This window comes from Vigna angularis, chromosome 7 (assembly GCF_016808095.1).
Source record: "Vigna angularis cultivar LongXiaoDou No.4 chromosome 7, ASM1680809v1, whole genome shotgun sequence".
In the NCBI taxonomy this organism is placed as follows: domain Eukaryota; kingdom Viridiplantae; phylum Streptophyta; class Magnoliopsida; order Fabales; family Fabaceae; genus Vigna; species Vigna angularis.
In genome coordinates, this window is record NC_068976.1 from 16735514 (window position 1) to 16754026 (window position 18513).

Here is an 18513-nt window from a genome sequence, read left to right on the forward strand (position 1 = left end):
TGTAAGAAGAATTCCATCATATAAGAATTTTGTGATGAAAACAGACAACAAGCCATATCGAAGACAAAAGTACAGGTAAAATATACAGACAGGAAAAAAGTTATATATATATATATATATATATATATATATATATCTCCGTCAATCTGCCAAACAGCTCCGTTCTGTACAGTTATCTCTTCACCAGCAAAACTTCTTTTTCTGTAACAAAAAGATTTGACTACATTTTTAAGAGTTCCGAATCAAGATAGTAACAATTACCATAAAAGATGTAAATTTGTTTACATACCGCGAATTTACTTCTTTCCTGACGATCTATATAGGCCAGAAGTTCTTCTTGTCTGATCAAAGCTTCGTATAAAGCCTGTTTAGGAAATATAATACATCAGATTTTATATTAAACAAATGAATAACAATGCCGTAAGTATTTAATCAACAGCACAGAAGCAGGTTTAAAGATTGTTAACAAAGATCCTGATAATGAAAAATCTAAGCTAAGAATCATGTATTGAATTGAAAATATGGTAGCAAGTCAAGTGCACTACCAAAAATTTCATGTCTTGGGATAATATATTAGCACCATCAAAAGAAAATAATGATATGCACAAGTTCACATTCACAATCAGAAAATTATACATGAGAAGGTAGTTGGTGGGCAGACCAATTCAATGGCAAATGATAGCCAAGCATGCGAATCTTTTTCTTAAAAATTGAGACTTGCAAAAAGAACAGTAATTGTTTTACCTTCTTTGTAGCAATGAGTTCTGCTTCCAATGCATCCACACGATAAACAGCAGCATTCAGCAGCTCCTCTTTCTCATATGGCATCACATTTGGTTTTGACTGTAGCATGTCAACCTTCTCCTCGAGCTCACCAAGGCGTTTCAAAGCAGATGAGACAAGTTCTGTCTTTGTTAATCTAGGAACAGGTGATGGGGGCCGAGATTCTTCCTTGGCTATTGAGTCAATGGTCATGTTAGGTGTATTTTTGGTAGAATCAAATTTAGTGTCCTTTATTCTCTTAGTCACATGAAATGCTAGTGAACGAGCAAGAGCAAAGATGCCAACAAAGAAGCCCACAATAACAATCCAGATATGTGCACACTTTCCACCAGATTTTCCAGTCCTCAGCAGGAAATTTTCTGCAACAAATACATTACAATTTCACTTCTCTAGGATGCCGATAACCTTAAAATCTGATACCTAGCAAAATTTGTTTAACTTATGTAAACGAAAATGTACTAATTTCTCACTTTTTTCACTATAAAGAAACAATTTCTTTCTTAGCCAAGTGCTGAATATTTTGCATCAATTTTCTAATGCACTGGATATACCCATCAATGAGTGCAAATATATGGGAAAAAAAGTGTAAAGCACAATCTTGGAATATTTTAATTCTTTTATATCTTTTATATTGTTAAGCACATAAATATTTTGAATTTGCAAAGAATATGTTCCTGTTTCAAAAAAATGTGAGAAAGCCAGTTCAAATGAGAGCATATCAGAGTCAACAACTTCAGGGAATATGCATCAAGTCTCTAACCTGTTGAACTTTTCGAGTTTTGAGTTGTTACTTGTTTCTCCTTCCATCCGAGGTCAACGGCCTTGTCAACCATGGGAATAAACTCATCATACTCAGAGAAACCGCCAGAGAGATTAGCCTTACCAATCAGCCTTGCCTGGGCAAACATCAATGCAGTTGTATTTCAATTACTGCAACATTTTTCCATTTTTTTCTTTCTTTTTGCAACAATTTCAATTTCAATTTCAGGATGACTTACTTCTTCATGAACAGGAGTTAATCTGGGGTTTGTATAATTTCCACTGGCTTTGGGAGAAGTGATATCTTCAACTTCAGATCCTGATTCTGCTGTTGATGTATCACTACTTCTAATTGGCTAACAAGATCCAAAACAAAGAGTTGATAAGAATCAAAAAACGTTCTCCCATTCATGAAGAATGGATGGCTGAGTAAAAATTCAAAGAAAGAGCTGATAAGAATTATAAAATCTGAAAGTTTTCATTCATGAAGTGTCTAAAACGGCTATACCATTGGAAATGCCTTGTCACATTCGATAATGGTGCCCTCATCGTTAGAAACCGTTACTATTTGCCTTGAACATTGCACTTCGCCACTGAGAACCATCTGCATGCACACAACTGTTCTACCTGAGTCACAGAAGCATAATAAAATTTCGAGAAAAGCAGAGTCTAAATATTACATGATAGGCAGCAAACCTTTAAAATATTTGGATCCTGCCATGGACCCTTATCAGACCTCATACAACCACCTTGTTCTATACAAGTACAACTACCACCTAGAAATTCTGGCAGCTCACTGAAAAAAAACACACAGATAGTCAGAATTTCCAAATAACTATATACAAGTTGACTGATAAGTAGTACATCATTTACCAAAACCACTGATTAGTTACCTCGCGTCAATAATTTCAAGTAATTTGTTCTGGAACTTGTTTCCAAGAACCTAATGGAACATTGAAGTATCAGTTAAAACTGTACCAATAAGATTACCTCTGGTAACTGTAAAAGATGATTAGTCTTTGAAATCCTTTTGAAATCTAAAACAGAAAGAATAACAGGCCACATAATTAACACGTACATTTATCTTTGAAGTAGTTTTGGGATCAAGAAATGATTTCACTGTGTTCCAAAGCAGCTTAAAACCAGGACCAGCATTGATTATATACATTTGACATAATGTCTGCACAGAAACTTGTATGGTTAGAACAGAAGAGATAGCAGCACGATAAGTTCAGAAACCATCAAGAATTGAAAACCACCAAGAAAAATATTTATCACTAAAGTTGCATACTTCGGGATAGTAATCACCATCAATTTTCTGCAGCCGCATGATGAGTTCCCGAGCAGATTTGGTTAGGTTTTTAAAACCCTGAAAGCATAAAGCAGCATAGTAACCCATATTAATTATCGACTACAATAAATTAAAATAGTAGAAGGAAACTTTGCAGACCATTTAGAGAGGCAACCTACCACACCATGAACGTCCAAAATGGTTGTACTTGAATCTATATGTCTCTTTGCAGCAATAGAGCATGCAGGAAACTTAACAGCAAACGTTTGCTCAAAACCCTGCACATGGTATCTCAAATACCTTTCTATGGTAGTCACTTGCATAAGCTTACAGGGATCAACTTTGCCTAACCTTTCAATATAAACAGGTCTTCCATCCTTATCCACCCCATGATAACCATGTGGATAGTACTGCAGGACTTCATTCAACTCACTGAATTCAAAATCCTAAAGATAAAGACAAGGTACCAAAAATATTTATAGCATTAACAATCTTCAGAAAACAAAAATGTAAAGATGATCAAATCAAACATGATCAACCAAGATGAAAACCAAATAAGATAAATATATTTTTCAATTCAAATGACTCACCTCCATAATCGTATCAGTACCATACTCTTTCCTCCATTGGATCATGTTGGCCCACATGTGCTTTGCTTTCTCAATGTCAAATTTCCTTGCTTTCAAGAATCTGCAAATAAGTTATCTGTGTTAGAAGCCTGACATTATGAACGTGCAAGGATACCATTTTATGTAAACAACATATGCCATAATCAAAATGTTATGACCTTTTTGTGTAGTTTGAAATAATGAAGCCCATGATTAAAAGCAATATATTATAGATGAGTTGTAGTTACTGAAGACATGACAAATTAACAATATATGTGATAAGGGACAGTAACCTTAGTAACATATGATAGTCATCATGTCTTGACGGCAACAAGCTTTCCGACATAAGTGCCTGTCGAAAAGCATCCACTGCCTGAAGTTCCTTAACATCTCGAACATCCTCAATGGAGACCGAATTGCTTCGGCTCGCGCTCTTCCTTCTGCTGCTCTTCTTCCTAAGAGAATGCCTGAACTTGCTTGAAGCATTGATTGCTTTCTTTTTCAAACTGCCAATCCTCGTTCGCCGATCATCCTCTGAATTCTCTAAATCCGATCTTCTCTCCCTCCTTTCATCATGACCAGAAAACCCCTCAAAGCCTATCAAGCAAAGTTTCACCACAATTAATTCCAATTATATTCCAAAAGCTCATAATTAGATCCAAACTCCCTTTAAATTCTTCATCAAAGCCAAATCCGAAGAGATCGATTATCAAACCACTACGTACTACTCAATTGTGAAATCTATGCATGCACTATTGGATTAGTACTGAATTAAATTCAGCTTAATTAAGCCATAATTGAAGTCGATTTAGTGAGGCAGATAAAAAAGAAAGAAACAAGATGATCGAATCCGTAAAGAAGTGATTTTTGCGTAGAATTGAGAAAATTGTGAAAAGAAAAAACGAAGATACTGGTACTCACAGGGACGTGCGAACCGATCAAGCGGCCCTGACATGTGAAGACTGTTAGATGAATACGAAAGATGTTCTGTGGTTGAAAGAAAACATGAAAATGAAGGCCCCAACAGATAAAACCAATTCAGTGGAACAGAAACCTAAGCCAGAACCGAAAACCGAAAAGATTACGATAATTATGATGTTTATTGTATTGGACAGAAGTTCGTTTAAGATAGATAGAAGTTGTCGGCAAAGGAGAAAAAGAGAGAAATTGAAGAGAAGATGAAAATGGTTCACAAACTGTAAATCTAAAGTCAGAGAAGGTTGCTACCTTCTCAGCCAGCCAGACAGTCAAATTCATACAATTTTATTATTTAAATGTTTTTGCACTCAATCATTTCTCCATGAGACTCGTCACTTAAATAAATACTTATATTATACTTTAGGGCTTTCATGATAAATATAATTTGGTTTATCAAGATATTTTAGTGATAGGTAATTAATGTAAAAGAAATCACATAAATTACATTAATATTGGATGATACAAATATTGTTTGGCAGTGACATTTTTACATATGATACAAAGTAGCAAATTTAAGATGGGAGGTGACGTTTAAATGTAAGAAGTGTTCAGTTTTAGATCACTTCAAAGTAATGAGAGAGTTTAAATCTACAAGTTATTGACATAATCTTTTTCTTGTTTTACATGGTCAATTCTTTTAGGATTCGGATATCTCGTGATTCCAATAATAATATACTGAGGCCAACATTTTTCATCATACAACTCGTTTTTTTAATTTTGCATTAATAAATATAATTTTCTATTTTAATTTAGAAAAAAATGTTATATTTATATACAATGGTGTGTATAACAAAATAAACAATTTTTGTCTTATATTTTACTTTTATTCGATTGTATTCTTATTTATCAGAAAGGCTTAATGTAAATTGACGTGTTAACGTTGTTTTGAAATATCACGTGTTAATATTTAGATTTTACGTGTGTCAAAATTAATATTTTTTACTTAAAAAGTTTCATTTATCAAAATCAAAGAATTCTTAAAAAAAAACTCAAATTATAATTCGTAATAACTTAAATTTTAACATAAGAGTTTTTTTATAGAAAAAATAAAAATTAAAGTAAAAGGCAAATATAAAAACTAAAATGAATAAAAAATGTAAATATACAAGTTAAATTACTACTTAACTTTTTTTATAAAATAAACGTGTAATATTATTTGAAATTATGAAGACAGAAAGGAATCTCACATGATATGGCTTTTCATTTTGGGGTCCCACCATTGTTGCATTATTAGCCACCTTGCCTTGTTTTGAGGTCAGTCCACCATTATTGTTATCTCTAACTTGGCGGGAATTGGCCGTCGGTGCGGTGGTGGTTGGTTGCCTGGTGCTATGCTATCTATCTACGCCTTCCTCGTCAACTTTATTTTTTCCCTTTTTATGGTTCACTAATTATTTTTATTTCATCACCTATGATTGTATGATTGAGATTGACTACCATTAAGTGTTTCTAATCATTTTTATATAATCCGTGTAATATGATTTTTCAATCGAATGGAAAGTCCAGTCCAATTATTGTATTATAAGAAATTGTAATCATAACCTTACGTATTCACGCAATGATTCCTTTTTCGGTTTTTTCAAGTCCAAGTAAAGATAGAATTAATATAATTAATAAACATTTTCGTTTTACTAATCGTCGTGCAAGTTGTGACCATGGACTTTCCTTCAACCGTAAGGCACTTGGCTTGCTCTTTCTAGAAAGAAAAGAACAATATATAATACTCTGTTTGTAATATATTGTAAAGTTGTCGAGAAATCGTCCATATATTACTATAAAATTTTGTAATGAGACGATTTCCTTCTTTGGAACAATTAGCTGCGGTAAATATACCAAAAGTGTTTGTCCATAGTGATTGTTGTGCGTAATTCAGTTAACGAATCCAATTGAATAAGCACAGGATGGTCTAGAGTACAAATGCATCTAAAATTCTCTAGTAGCTAGTTTACTTATAAGTAAACTAAATGCACAATTAACTGGTAACTGAGTAATATATTTACACTAATTTATCTAACCATCCCAAATGTTTTAATAATACAGGGAAACACATCAATCAATCGCATACTGCATCCCATGGATAAAAAACCAAATTACATATTAAAATCTTTTGAGGATTGAAACAAGTCTGCGAAAAGCAGTGAAAAGTTGCACGTGATTGCTTTAACATTAATGTTTAGGAATATTTACAATTATTCACAGACAATGTAAGCATTTATAGACTGAAGAAGGGAGAGACATGACCGCAATCAGCTCAGCTGTACGAGAACCCCATCGCCATTCTAATATAAGATTGTATTTACAATTAAAGCATTCAGAACCTGCAACAAAATAAAAGTTGTCAACGTTCTGGAATGGGTTTAAACGACTTGGGCATAGAATTCTTTCACTGAACATTAACTTGTCATGTCATATAAGAGCTTCAAACCTGTTATTCGTGTTTTTTCCCGCCCTAAGTTGATTAAGTTTGTCCCTGAACACAGCTGGGGTTGCATAAAAAACATGAGATGTGTAAGTAACATCAGAGGCGTACAATTAATACTACAGTCAATAACAAATGTAATAATGATTCCGAAAACATATTAAGCTTCAAAAGTATATAAAGATACAGATAAAAATGAAACTTATAAATGCTCAGCAAAAGCATGCTCTGGTGATAATTTAAGCGGTCTCAACTATGCCAGTTATCCTACTTTTAATACCAAGGGCGTATGGCATACAAATTTATTTTGACTAAAACTGATGGATGATACCAAATGCTTACAGACTACATATTGGTGATGAGAATAAAGAACTAGGAACCACTCGTGCAACTAATTAGAAAAAAATCTTGATTTTAAGAACACTAACATGAGAGGATCCTCAATCAAGAGAATAATTAACAAGCTTATGCCACTCCAGCAACTAAGGGCAAAAAATATCAAACCAATACCATTGACTACATGTTGGCTACCACTATCATCAATCACATACACCGTCCAAAGAACTTTTGTCAAGCGTCATACATTAAAAAGATGTACCTCAAAATCATTAAAACAAAATAAATAGATTAAAGAAACAATAATAATAATTATTACCAGCATCTTTATAGCGCTCTTCAACAACAGCTTTCAACATGTTGTGCAAGAGATTGAACTCGGTTGTCTCAACACAAGGTTGACCACTTGGCCTGCAATTATATCCCCTTTTAGTGAGAAGATGTTTTATCACAATGGAAGAAGAACTAATGAAGATACTTATTCCAAGATATATATGTTTTAGGAATAAAAATTACAAAGAACAGAAACTATACAACAGCAGACAAGTTATATAGCCTTATAACAGTATTGTATATTTTCCACAAAACTTACCTGTCCATTTCAGTGAATAATCGGCCATCCATACCAGGAAGCTGTGTTGACAATTTGCCCGATTCAATTACTCTCATACCATCACTGTATGCCAGGTACTTGTTGACTTGTATTGGAACCTACAACAGATGTAAACTAGTGAGATCTAGATAATCCCTTGGATTTGGCCTTCAATCAAAACAATCTAACAATGGTTCCAAGGATATGAAACTAGAACTTTGGGATTTGATAAAATAGTCTATAACAGGAACTGAGATTTAGGGGCAGTTGTTAAGAGTAAAAGTAATTACATATTAAACAGGTATAATAATTGCCAGAAGCAATTATTTGTGTATAACTTATAACTCTAACAATATATATAAATACCCAGTCTTTGGTGTACACTCTGTAGAACCTTTTTACCTTTATTTATTTCTAAATGTAGAAGCTCACGATTAAAAATAAATAATTTTAATACACTTTAATTTTAAAATTTAACAAAAATAATAATAATTAGATGAAACTGCTGAGCGGCTTATTAACGTAATAATTAGATGTCTTTAATATCTCACATATCTTGTAAGCTCAGTCATCTTTCTTTATTTTATATCTGTCATCTCTCTCTTTTCGCTCAAAGATCTTTCTCTTCTCATTAGTGCCTTTCTCTTATTTTCATTTGTTTCTCTAATAAATTTTCTTGGTTCAACAAAATTTAAAATTGCTCTAAACATTTTTTATTTGAAGGTATATCCAAAAGACTTATGTTTTTCTTCCGACACCAGTTTTTATGAATTATATTTATTAGTAAATGGCAGAGGATAAATTGTAGAAGTTAGAACAAAGATTCTCCACAAAAGTAATAGACTAACCTACAATATTAGTAATTGTCCATGTTATTTGCTCTACTTTTTACTATTTGATTTTGTTACTGTAAATATTGTTTTCAAATTATTTTACTTATTCATTGGAGAGGTTTTTTTTCTGTATGTGATGCAAAATTTTAATGTAGATTCATAATTTTTCCACCACGTCTAGGTTAAAGAGACAAATAACATTGAATTGCTATAATATATAGCAAACTTAAGGCAATAGAAATGCAGACAAACAGGCAGACCAGTGTTTCTGCTAGTTATCATGTTAGCAGTTTAAGACATAAGTTAAGAGCAGTTACATAATAGAACACATGCATATTTGCATCCTAGTAGATTGGACAGAGAACTGTAGGAGTCTATGACTCTGGAGTAACAAGTTCGGCTGTATTTAATGTATTCTTTGATTTAACATTACTTTAGGAACTCAGTGAAAACAATACAACAGTGAATCCAAGGGTAAAAAACTGTCTCCAGTACTAACCTTTGTTATAATAAAAATGTCAGAAAAAAAAATCCTGCAACCACTCATTTTTTCCAAAATATCAGCAGGGGCCAAGAGGGGTGAACAACTACTAACCAAACCAATAAAATGCAATGTAATGCAGGGTGATTATTCAGACACTGAGTTTACGACTATTACCTTGCATCTTACTGCAATATTGATAGCGTCTGAAGGCCTTAGATCAAAGCTTACACATTCTGCAGCATTTCCAACCTAAACGAAATAAAATATAACTATCATATAACATTTGGAGCTTTTGTTCATTTTTTGAGTTGGGGGGAAGAGGAAAGAGTAAAAAGTAAATGCCTTTGTAAGATATAACTGGGCAAAGTATGCCTCATGAACTCTCCTGGTAACTCTGACAAGTTTAACCTGTAGAAGAAGGAAATGACACAAATTGATTCTTAATTTCATTGTGGAATCTAATGGAAAGAACACAATACAATCAGGTTCATGAGTAAGCATAATGATAAAGAACACAATACAATCAGGTTCATGAGTAAGCATAATGATAAACAGAATCATACCTCATAACCCATCTTGTCAATCATCTCCTTTACTACTTGATATAAAGTAGGCCTAGCCTGATATAGCAGCTAGATAGTTAGTACCCATGGACCATATTAGATAATACAAAATCTCTTGGGTAAATTATTTGATTAATTGCACATCTTTGGAAGAACAAAGAAAAGAAGAAGTATTCAGATGTGTGAGGGTCAGTCAACTGACTGTGATAACATACTATGGGAACATTGCGTATTGCTGCCATTAGCAAGACGCTGGGCATCTCCACTGCAAATAAAGAAATTTCAGAAACTTACGACAGTATGATACATGTAATTATAAAAATGAAATCCAAGAACTAATTTCCACAATAACAATAAGAAAAACTTATAGAGAATATGAAAGACATACAAACAATTATGGGGAGAAGTAGGCCTGTCCCATCTTCCATCTTCAGAACAATAGCAGGATGTGGTGCATAATCTGGAAGATGCCCTCCCTGAGGATTGTTATGGACGCATCTTAAGTGTCTACCGTCCCTCATTTTGATTATGAAACCATCCGATCCACTCTTCACCTCAACTAGTCAACAAAATCACAGAACAAGTGTATTTCATAAGAGCCAAATGGGGAGGAGACACTGTTTGCCAGAGTTTCTTGCACTAGCATTATAGACATTCAGTCGGCCAAACTCACCTTTCAGTTAAGGTATTATACTTCAATACTAGTATTATCCATCTAACCATGCTATTTAGAAACAATGCACTACATTGATAATATCAGCTTATGGCAATATTGATATTGCCAATTTGAAACAAGTGAACAGACTAATTAATGTAATTTTTTTTTGGCCTGAATAACATTTTAGTCCTTATAATATGAATTTTTTTCATTTTAGTCCTCTTATAAAAGTTCTTGGTTTAAGTCTCGCAATTTTTTTTTATTTCATTTTAGTTCATACCTATGTTGTTAAGTAATAATGTGATCAACACAAATTAGACAATCGGCCAAAACTTTAACACGAACTAAAATGAAAATCCTGTAATATAAAGATTGAAAGAAAAAAAAATGGTTTACAAGATCAAAACATAAGATCAAACACAAAAAACGATGTATCATTATGAATAAAAAAAAGTTATTTATTGCAATGTATTGATATAGATAGAAAATATCCTAGTCAAACATACCAGCTTCAATCACACTGGAGGTGACATAGTCTTCATCATTTTCATTGAAATTACCGGCAGCACTTCCGCTGTCATTCGAGGGTGAGTTAAAACTACAATGCACAGTCTTGCATTTTGCCGTGTTTATACGGCAAGAAAGAAAACCAGGTTTAGCCTTAACGCCACTGAGACCCCAAAGTTCACTTCTAATGCGTCTAACGTTCATTTTCACCGCTCCGATCATCGGCGCTACCTGTTTGGCACGGACAGAAGGGCACACAACTGGTCCTTGCACAGAATTCATTCTCCAAACCTATTGAACTGGTCCTACACACACCAACGAATAAAACTACATGCGTTAATTATATTACAACAAGGTTATAACCGAATTATATTAATGTTAATACGATTCTAAATTAGGGAAATTAATTGCAATTACAAGACCTTAACCAGATAATTCTTCCACGATATTTTGTTCGAAACTTATCACGCGATTATTACAATTAGCAGTTAATTACGAAGAAAAAAAAGTTAGTTCAGACCTGGAATAGAAGATATGCAGGTCTCTTAGGTCAATACTACACAACACAATCGCGATCGATCACCGCAACAAGTGTTGTTGGCGCCGGCGATTTTCTTCAATTCGACAGAAACAGAAACAATTGAAATAAGTATAATTAAATTAAATTAATCATGGATCATAGTGGATAATATCGTAGTGAGGAGTTTACGAAAAAAAGGAAAAAACGGAATTGAAATAGGAAATCGAGGTTTAGATAGATAAAGAGGAATGGAAGAAGGGAACGAAGAAGATAAGAGATTCTTTTTAGAAAAATGTGAAAGCAAAGAACTGAAAGTATATATATTGAGAGAGTGAAGGTCCAAATTACTCTTGTACCCTCTATTCGGTTATTCACTTTCTATTTTTCTGCCGTAAAATACTCTCTAAAGTGGAATTTTACAATATGTAGAAAACACTAACCTCAGTGGATTAGAACGTTCTATTCATTAAATTGTCCATCTCAGTAAATATAATTGTAAGGTTTTATTAAATATTTATTCTCATTCTAGAATATTAATTTCTGTGCGATAATTTGAATGAATATTTTTTTAGAAAAAAAAATCATATAATTTATTTAATATTTCAACTCAAATTTATTTGAAAAAACAATCGATCGCACTCAAGGATTTGTTATAGATTAGCATTTTTTTAGCAACAGGATGTGGGATATATAATCATGTGATATGTAATTTAGATATTTTAATCGAGTTTTTTTTTTGTAAATCTTTTATTTAAAGTAAAATGTTGGTTATAAACTTTTATATCTATATATAAAAAAGGATTATTGATGTTAAGATGGTTTTATTAATTAAAGATTAGACTAATATATATATATATATATATATATATATATATATATATATATATATAATTTTCAATTAATTATGAGAAAGAATTAGGTTTAAATTCACTTTCTTCTTAATAGTTGTCATAAATTTATTGACTTACATTTACATTTAAGGTTTAATTCCTATATATTTATTACTTGTTGGTTTTTATGATAATTCTCACCTTACAAATATGGTATAATGATAAATTAAGTTTAAAGTGACTTTTTGCTCTCAGTTTACATAATTATAAATATTCATTATTATGAAATAAATGAAAAAGTTACTGCTTCAAGCAGAAAGGGCAATTACGGGTTTTTCTGTAGTAGACGGAAAGTTTGAGTTTGGAGATGCCACGTGTGCAAACATTTGTCGCATGATGTGGATAAGGTGTTATGATCAACATCCTTATCATGCCTGTGAAAATATCTTATATTTTTTTTTATTATCAAAAATTTATTTTCTTTTTATTTCAAAACAAATCTCTTATAATTTTGTTTCATGGTGGTCCATATATTAATATCAACTTTATCTGCATATACCATGAAAGAAAGATATTATATAGTTCATCTAAATTGATTTTAAATTTTATGAAGTTTGAAAACATAAAAGTAAAGTTATATAAATTTCAAACGATTAATAAAGTAAAATTAAAAAAATAAGTACGTTATAAATTATCAGACAATTAAAGAAAAGATTTTGTTAAATCGTTGTTTTTCATTATTAATATCCATCATTATTCTTTTATTCATGTTAATGAAGTGATTACCATAACAAAAAATATGTGGATAAAAAAACCTAAAAGAAGCAACCAGATAAATTAATGTATAAAAAAGTTTTCATAGAACAAATATAAATATATTATCATTCATCAAAATAATCATACCACATTTGAATACTCACACTATACTCAATATTTGGATACATGCTATTAAGTCAAACTAGTGGAGCCATGCACTTGCGGTGATATACTCTACTAAGTTATTCTACCAAGTTGACACACACAAGATTAGTCTTTATCACAATCATAAGAACCTTATACTTCCTACCACTCTCATCACCTAATTGTTCTCTTTTACATGAGTATGAATAATTAGTAGAGTTCAGGATGGTTACACATAATGAAATTATCCTTACCTCAAGACACATCCTAGTGAAACACATTCCACATGATTCCTCCCTAAAAATCATTGCTTCATCATCTCTTTCATACTACGATTTAACAAACTCATATTCACAACAATATCGCAATTCATTAAAACACCATAGTATTCATAAACATACATAAAGTGCATTGTAAATTATATATCAAGCAACCAAGGAATAATAACACCCAAACATGTACATTGGTGCTTAGAAATGACACCCAACATTAGGCTTTTCGTAGGTGACGTTCAACGTGCCAAACCTTTCGTAAAAGGTAACGATAGTCCTAGCACTCAATGTCATTCTTCTCTCAAAAGTCGCGCTCAATGACACACTCGTGTTGCTCAACGTCTTGGAACCAAATGCTCCAAACTTACAGTGAAACATGGCACTCAACGGTGTCTTACACCACTCAACGCAGAAGCATTCACACTTACATACGCTCAGCATTACAAGACTAATGCTCAGTGGCCTAGAGCTAAAATGCTCTCAGGCCTACACAACGAATTGGCGCTCAACGTTATCTTGTCACCGCTCAATGATATATCAAATATCAGCATGTGCAAAAAATCAATGATTTGGGAAAATGAAACCTATTCAAATGATCAATGTGGCATTCATTTCTTAGTACTTGGTTCAAAAACATTTTTTAATGTCAAGCCACATACTAATTCACTCAATTGATCAAATTCTTATATTCCCAATTCAATTCAACTCAAACAAGAAATTCAACCTACAACAATCAGCATAACAAACTCAACAATTCAAGATATATCATACCATTCAACAAGCATATTACACATCTTAAATTATCAATACCTTCGAAATATTGCAATTAGCTTCCCTTACTTTGAGGATGACCAAATAGCTTTAGGAATCCTACAATAGCTCCAAAAGCACAAGAAACTCAATATCCTTATACGAACAACAAAAACACCATCAAGATATACCATCAGGATCACTAATCAACAGAGACTCTTAAATATGACTCAAACGTCACATGCAATCCTATATAGTTCACATGCAAAGGAAAACAAATCAGACAAAAAAAAAGTAGAAAATCAACTTACTCTATTTGAGAAATTGATCGAACAGAAGTTACAAGCTTGACTCAACGATCACCCTTGTGGTCTCTGATCTTCAAACAAGCAGAGAAAGAAACCCCTAAAGAAAATTTAAATAACTCTAAAACAGTGATTTATAGAGAAATAATTATTTTAAAATATTGAAACTCATTCATAACAAAACTATTTATATTAAATTATTTTAATATTAAAAAATTGAGTCTCGCTGTTTTTAAATGCATGTTATTCTTAAAATGTCATTTTTCATATTTTTACAAATAAAACACATTATTTACCTTGAAATATAAACATGGTTTGATTATGATTATTATTTTATAAAAACATATTTAGTTAAACAAATAAAATAATAAAGTCCAATGAAGATTTTTCTTTCAGCACCCCTTTATTAGTAACGGCACTCATATATATATATATATATATATATATATATCAACCATTTGATAAAATTTCACTTTTTTTAAACTTTTACCAATTTCAATTTCTTTGATTGGATTGAAACACCTCTAGTTTTACCCAAATAATAGTTAACTCTTTATATAACCTTTTATAAATCATAACAACTTAATAATAAATAAAATGATTATATATTTTGTATTTAATACTTTCTGATTTTTTATAAATACAGAATTAATATCCCCAAATTTAAATAATTAAAGACTGCATTAAAATTTAAAATAAAAATAGCTAAAACTTTAGCTATATTAGTTTGGGATTTGAGTCCATCGACTATTTGGAAACATATTCAATAATGATATTAACATAATAATAAACAATTTTTCAATTTTTAAACTAGTTTCTAAATCACTTTATATAATTAATAGATTTTTGTGTGTTTCTAATGCAATTTGTATTTGATTTTTTTTTTCTTTTAATGGATCCTATGTTTTTAATTATTCCAAAAATATTATTAACTGATGAGTGAAACTTAAATTTATTTAAGCAAAGTGTCAGTGTTTTAGTTTTATGAATAGAAATTATATGATTAAGAAGAAATATTATATTAAAGTTACTCTCTTATATTTTTTATAAATTAATAACTAACAAAGTTAGGTTGTTCAAACTTATTTTTTCTTCCATTTACGTGTTATATATATAATTTTTTTATATCATATTTATTAATAACAATTATCTAGACCTTGAATAATATTATGAAATTTTTGGAAGAGATTTTCTATTTCATTTTCTTGATTAATATTTTTCAAATTGCACCATAATATTTCATAACGGTTAAATTTATGTAAATATTCAAACTATTAGTGTATAATATGACAAACATGTATTTTTTTTATTCCAAATCTATTGTACAAAACATCTCTTTTCCATCATAATCCCACAATATGTTATTGCTTTATAGCATGTTCTTTACAGGTTATATTAATTCAAACATGTCTTTGAATCACTCTACCGTATAGCAAAGGTATAAATTTTAAAGTTTTAAAAATAAAATTATATATTAAAGTTTGAAATAAAGATGAATTTTAATTTATGATAAAATTAGAAACTTAAAAAATATTATTTAACTTTTTTTTAAGGGGAAGAATATATAGATTGAAGTTATAGTATTGAATAAAGATTTGTTATAGAAATATATGGTGAAATCAAATCAAAGAAATTTGAGTGAATGATTCGGATGCCTTGTGTTTGTTTGGTGTCGCCTTCATATGTATGCATATTTCTTCATTCTTAATATGCCTTACAATTAACAACATTTCAACGTTATATTGTGCATATGTTTTTCACTCCACCACCATTCAACGTGATCAATTCATCACAACACCACCTATCTTTATTCTTTGTTTATTGAAACATCTTTTTGCACGACAACCATATCACTCAAAATCACCTTCACACCACATGATCCTACCCAAAATCTCACATTGTCTGGTACGAGGTATAGTTCTTTATATTTAAGAACATGATCTTGCTTTCAATGCTCTAGTCTATATGGATCGTTTCCTACTAATAAATATACATAGCATCAACTCATTGAAGCACAAAATTGGCAAGTGTATTTTATCAGAATGCATGAAAGAAAAAATGTTTGTTGAATTTTCAAACTATCATAGTGCACAATTTTCTATATATAAAATGTAGCATGCAATACATGATTGGAATTATTTGATGCACTCTAGTTTCGAATCTTTTGATTTTGGCCTCTAACCATCATTCTCTTGTTTTTTCCAACCGTCTTTCACGAGCATGTGGTAACGAAAACTTCCCACAACACTTTCAGGAACAGACACGAGCACTCTGACTGCATTAGAATCTCCAACCACCGGTAAAAACAAACAATGAACATAGCTTGATAAAGGACCCATAAACAAGGGTTTTCCTAATCCGAAATCCACGTCCTCCAACCCTAGTCTTGACCATTGCGATATAACCAAACTCGTCGAAAGATCAACACGCACCGTTTTGTCCTCCAACAAATCAACCATCGACCTTATATACCCTTTCTCCTCCAAAATAGCCTTAGCTTGTTGCAACGCTTTCAAACCGTGACTGATATCATCGCCATCATCATTTTCAACTGTTGTTAAATCTCTCACTGTGCTCTCTGCGCATGCCAGAACAAACCCGTTCCCATAATACCCTTCTGGGAGGTTAACCTTTTTCCTAACGTTAACGGTGAAAATGAGTTTAACTGTTATCGTGGGGGAGAGATTCATTGATTTAACCCACGCACGCCACGTGTGTGCCGCCACGCTTTCGAAGGTGGTGATGGGCTTCGGCCACGACAAACACTGTTTCTTCAACAGAAGCACCTCGGAGGTTCCGAATGTGAATGACGTGACGACCAGCGGCTGCGAGTGCACCATCCAATCGTGCAGGTCCACTTGATGAGACGCAGGGTTTGTTCTGGTGTATCCCGCGTGGGTGAAGTGCACCTGGGGAGGGTCTCGAGGATTCAACACGTGTCGCCCGTGGAAGGGTGTGACTGGTAATTCAGTGTTGGGATCTCTAGTGAGACAGGCCCAATCGTGTAGGAATTGGGATGCGCCGGTGCCGTCGCAAAGACAGTGGTTGATCGCCGTGCACAGTATCATCCCTCCGCATCGAAGACTTGTCACCTTAAAGTTTAATAGGTATCAATTAATTAAAAATATGTTAAAATATAAAATCATAAAAATTATTATTAGAAATAAGTTTAATAATAGGTTGTGATGGAATATCTCTTATGTGACGTAAAAATCAATATATTCAAACCTGGATTATAAGAGGAGGAAGATCTAAGAAACTTTGAGCTTTGACTTTGCAAAGGAGCTTCTTCCATGAAGTGTTTGGCAGGTTGCAAGGTTGAAGTAATTGTTGAGCAGTGGCATCCATGAAAGCCTGAGCAAACACAACACCTTCTCCATTGCAATCCACCTCAAGCTTGTGATCATCCTCACAAATGCTGCTCCTCCTCAATCTCCCAGCTAAGGGGTAGTAATCCACCAAAACTCTTGCCAGAGAAGACTTCAACACATCCACGCTCACACATTTCTCGAAGAGGTGCACATACTTAACGGAGAATTTGAAGAACTTTTGGCTGTCGAGATTGGATAGATGGAGAGAATGCTTTGGTGTTGGAGCACATGGGAATATGGTAACTGGTGGCCTAGGATATACACAATCTGGAAGTTCCATAGATTTTGAAAATGTTTTTTTTCATGCAAATAATTTTCTGGGGTTTCAGTTCTTCACATGCAAGTATAGTTTGAAGGTAAAAGAAGATGAAACTCCATCTGCATGAAGATGTCAAACCTGATATTAGTAACTTCAGAGATTTCACCTTCTGCTAAGATCAGGACATACCCTGATTTTCTCAGAAAATGAATGGCAAATAAAAGAGAGAAATCAAGATTCATGAAGGTTAGAAGAACACAGAAAAAAGCGAACTTTTACTTGTAAAGAAGAACAAGAGAAGAGATGGGTCATTCTGAAGTTAACCATTCCTTTTATAGCAACGAGAGGTTAATGTGAGGACAAGTTCAACATAAATTTATGTGTTTTTTTTTTAAAAAACACTTTTAATCCGATTCCTATTCCTAATAGATACGTGATTATTGTTAGGGTTAATTATTGAAATTAAAAGTGTTGATGGTTTTAAAGTTGGGAGTT

The 18513-nt window shown here is 32.3% G+C and overlaps 4 protein-coding genes across 4 annotated transcripts; all 4 read right to left on the reverse strand.

Moving 5' to 3' along the window:
- On the reverse strand, window positions 1-4660 carry LOC108338376 (phosphatidylinositol/phosphatidylcholine transfer protein SFH8). Its single transcript, XM_052880433.1, has 14 exons — window positions 4363-4660; window positions 3735-4038; window positions 3424-3523; window positions 3013-3279; window positions 2834-2911; window positions 2621-2722; window positions 2436-2485; window positions 2239-2338; window positions 2051-2146; window positions 1782-1898; window positions 1544-1679; window positions 745-1142; window positions 290-364; window positions 1-201 (listed from the first exon to the last, which is right to left on the reverse strand). The coding sequence occupies exons 1-14, from the start codon at window positions 4394-4396 to the stop codon at window positions 181-183; spliced, it is 1878 nt and encodes a 625-aa protein (XP_052736393.1). The 5' UTR covers window positions 4397-4660; the 3' UTR covers window positions 1-180.
- Window positions 4661-6391: 1731 nt separating this feature from the next.
- On the reverse strand, window positions 6392-11618 carry LOC108336184 (bifunctional nuclease 1). The gene is made up of 11 exons (XM_017572524.2): window positions 11332-11618; window positions 10811-11116; window positions 10035-10205; window positions 9862-9911; window positions 9647-9703; window positions 9426-9491; window positions 9258-9332; window positions 7767-7885; window positions 7494-7585; window positions 6845-6899; window positions 6392-6737 (listed from the first exon to the last, which is right to left on the reverse strand). The coding sequence occupies exons 2-11, from the start codon at window positions 11091-11093 to the stop codon at window positions 6731-6733; spliced, it is 975 nt and encodes a 324-aa protein (XP_017428013.1). The 5' UTR covers window positions 11094-11116; window positions 11332-11618; the 3' UTR covers window positions 6392-6730.
- Window positions 11619-16555: 4937 nt separating this feature from the next.
- LOC108337881 (alcohol acyltransferase 9) lies at window positions 16556-17456 on the reverse strand. Its single transcript, XM_017574477.2, has one exon. It carries the CDS (start codon window positions 17454-17456, stop codon window positions 16566-16568), a length of 891 nt encoding a protein of 296 aa, XP_017429966.2. The 3' UTR covers window positions 16556-16565.
- Window positions 17457-17610: 154 nt separating this feature from the next.
- Window positions 17611-18167, reverse strand: LOC128197832 (benzyl alcohol O-benzoyltransferase-like). Its single transcript, XM_052880655.1, has one exon. It carries the CDS (start codon window positions 18037-18039, stop codon window positions 17611-17613), a length of 429 nt encoding a protein of 142 aa, XP_052736615.1. The 5' UTR covers window positions 18040-18167.
- Between the last annotated feature and the right edge of the window lie 346 nt (window positions 18168-18513).

What these genes read in the sequence shown, in the direction of transcription:
- LOC108338376 (XM_052880433.1), bottom strand. Translation starts at nt 4,396, where the DNA reads ATGTCAGGGCCGCTTGATCGGTTCGCACGTCCCT. An exon ending in GACTATCATATGTTACTAAG is followed by an intron (nt 3,524 to 3,734) that starts GTTACTGTCCCT and finishes ACTTATTTGCAG; the next exon opens with ATTCTTGAAAGCAAGGAAAT. An exon ending in AGGAAAGAAGTAAATTCGCG is followed by an intron (nt 202 to 289) that starts GTATGTAAACAA and finishes TTTTTGTTACAG; the next exon opens with AAAAAGAAGTTTTGCTGGTG.
- LOC108336184 (XM_017572524.2), bottom strand. Translation starts at nt 11,093, where the DNA reads ATGAATTCTGTGCAAGGACCAGTTGTGTGCCCTTCTGTCCGTGCCAAA. An exon ending in ACTTCTCCCCATAATTGTTT is followed by an intron (nt 9,912 to 10,034) that starts GTATGTCTTTCA and finishes CTTTATTTGCAG; the next exon opens with TGGAGATGCCCAGCGTCTTG. An exon ending in AGAGCGCTATAAAGATGCTG is followed by an intron (nt 6,900 to 7,493) that starts GTAATAATTATT and finishes ATGCAACCCCAG; the next exon opens with CTGTGTTCAGGGACAAACTT.
- LOC108337881 (XM_017574477.2), bottom strand. Translation starts at nt 17,456, where the DNA reads ATGATACTGTGCACGGCGATCAACCACTGTCTTTGCGACGGCACCGGC.
- LOC128197832 (XM_052880655.1), bottom strand. Translation starts at nt 18,039, where the DNA reads ATGGAACTTCCAGATTGTGTATATCCTAGGCCACCAGTTACCATATTC.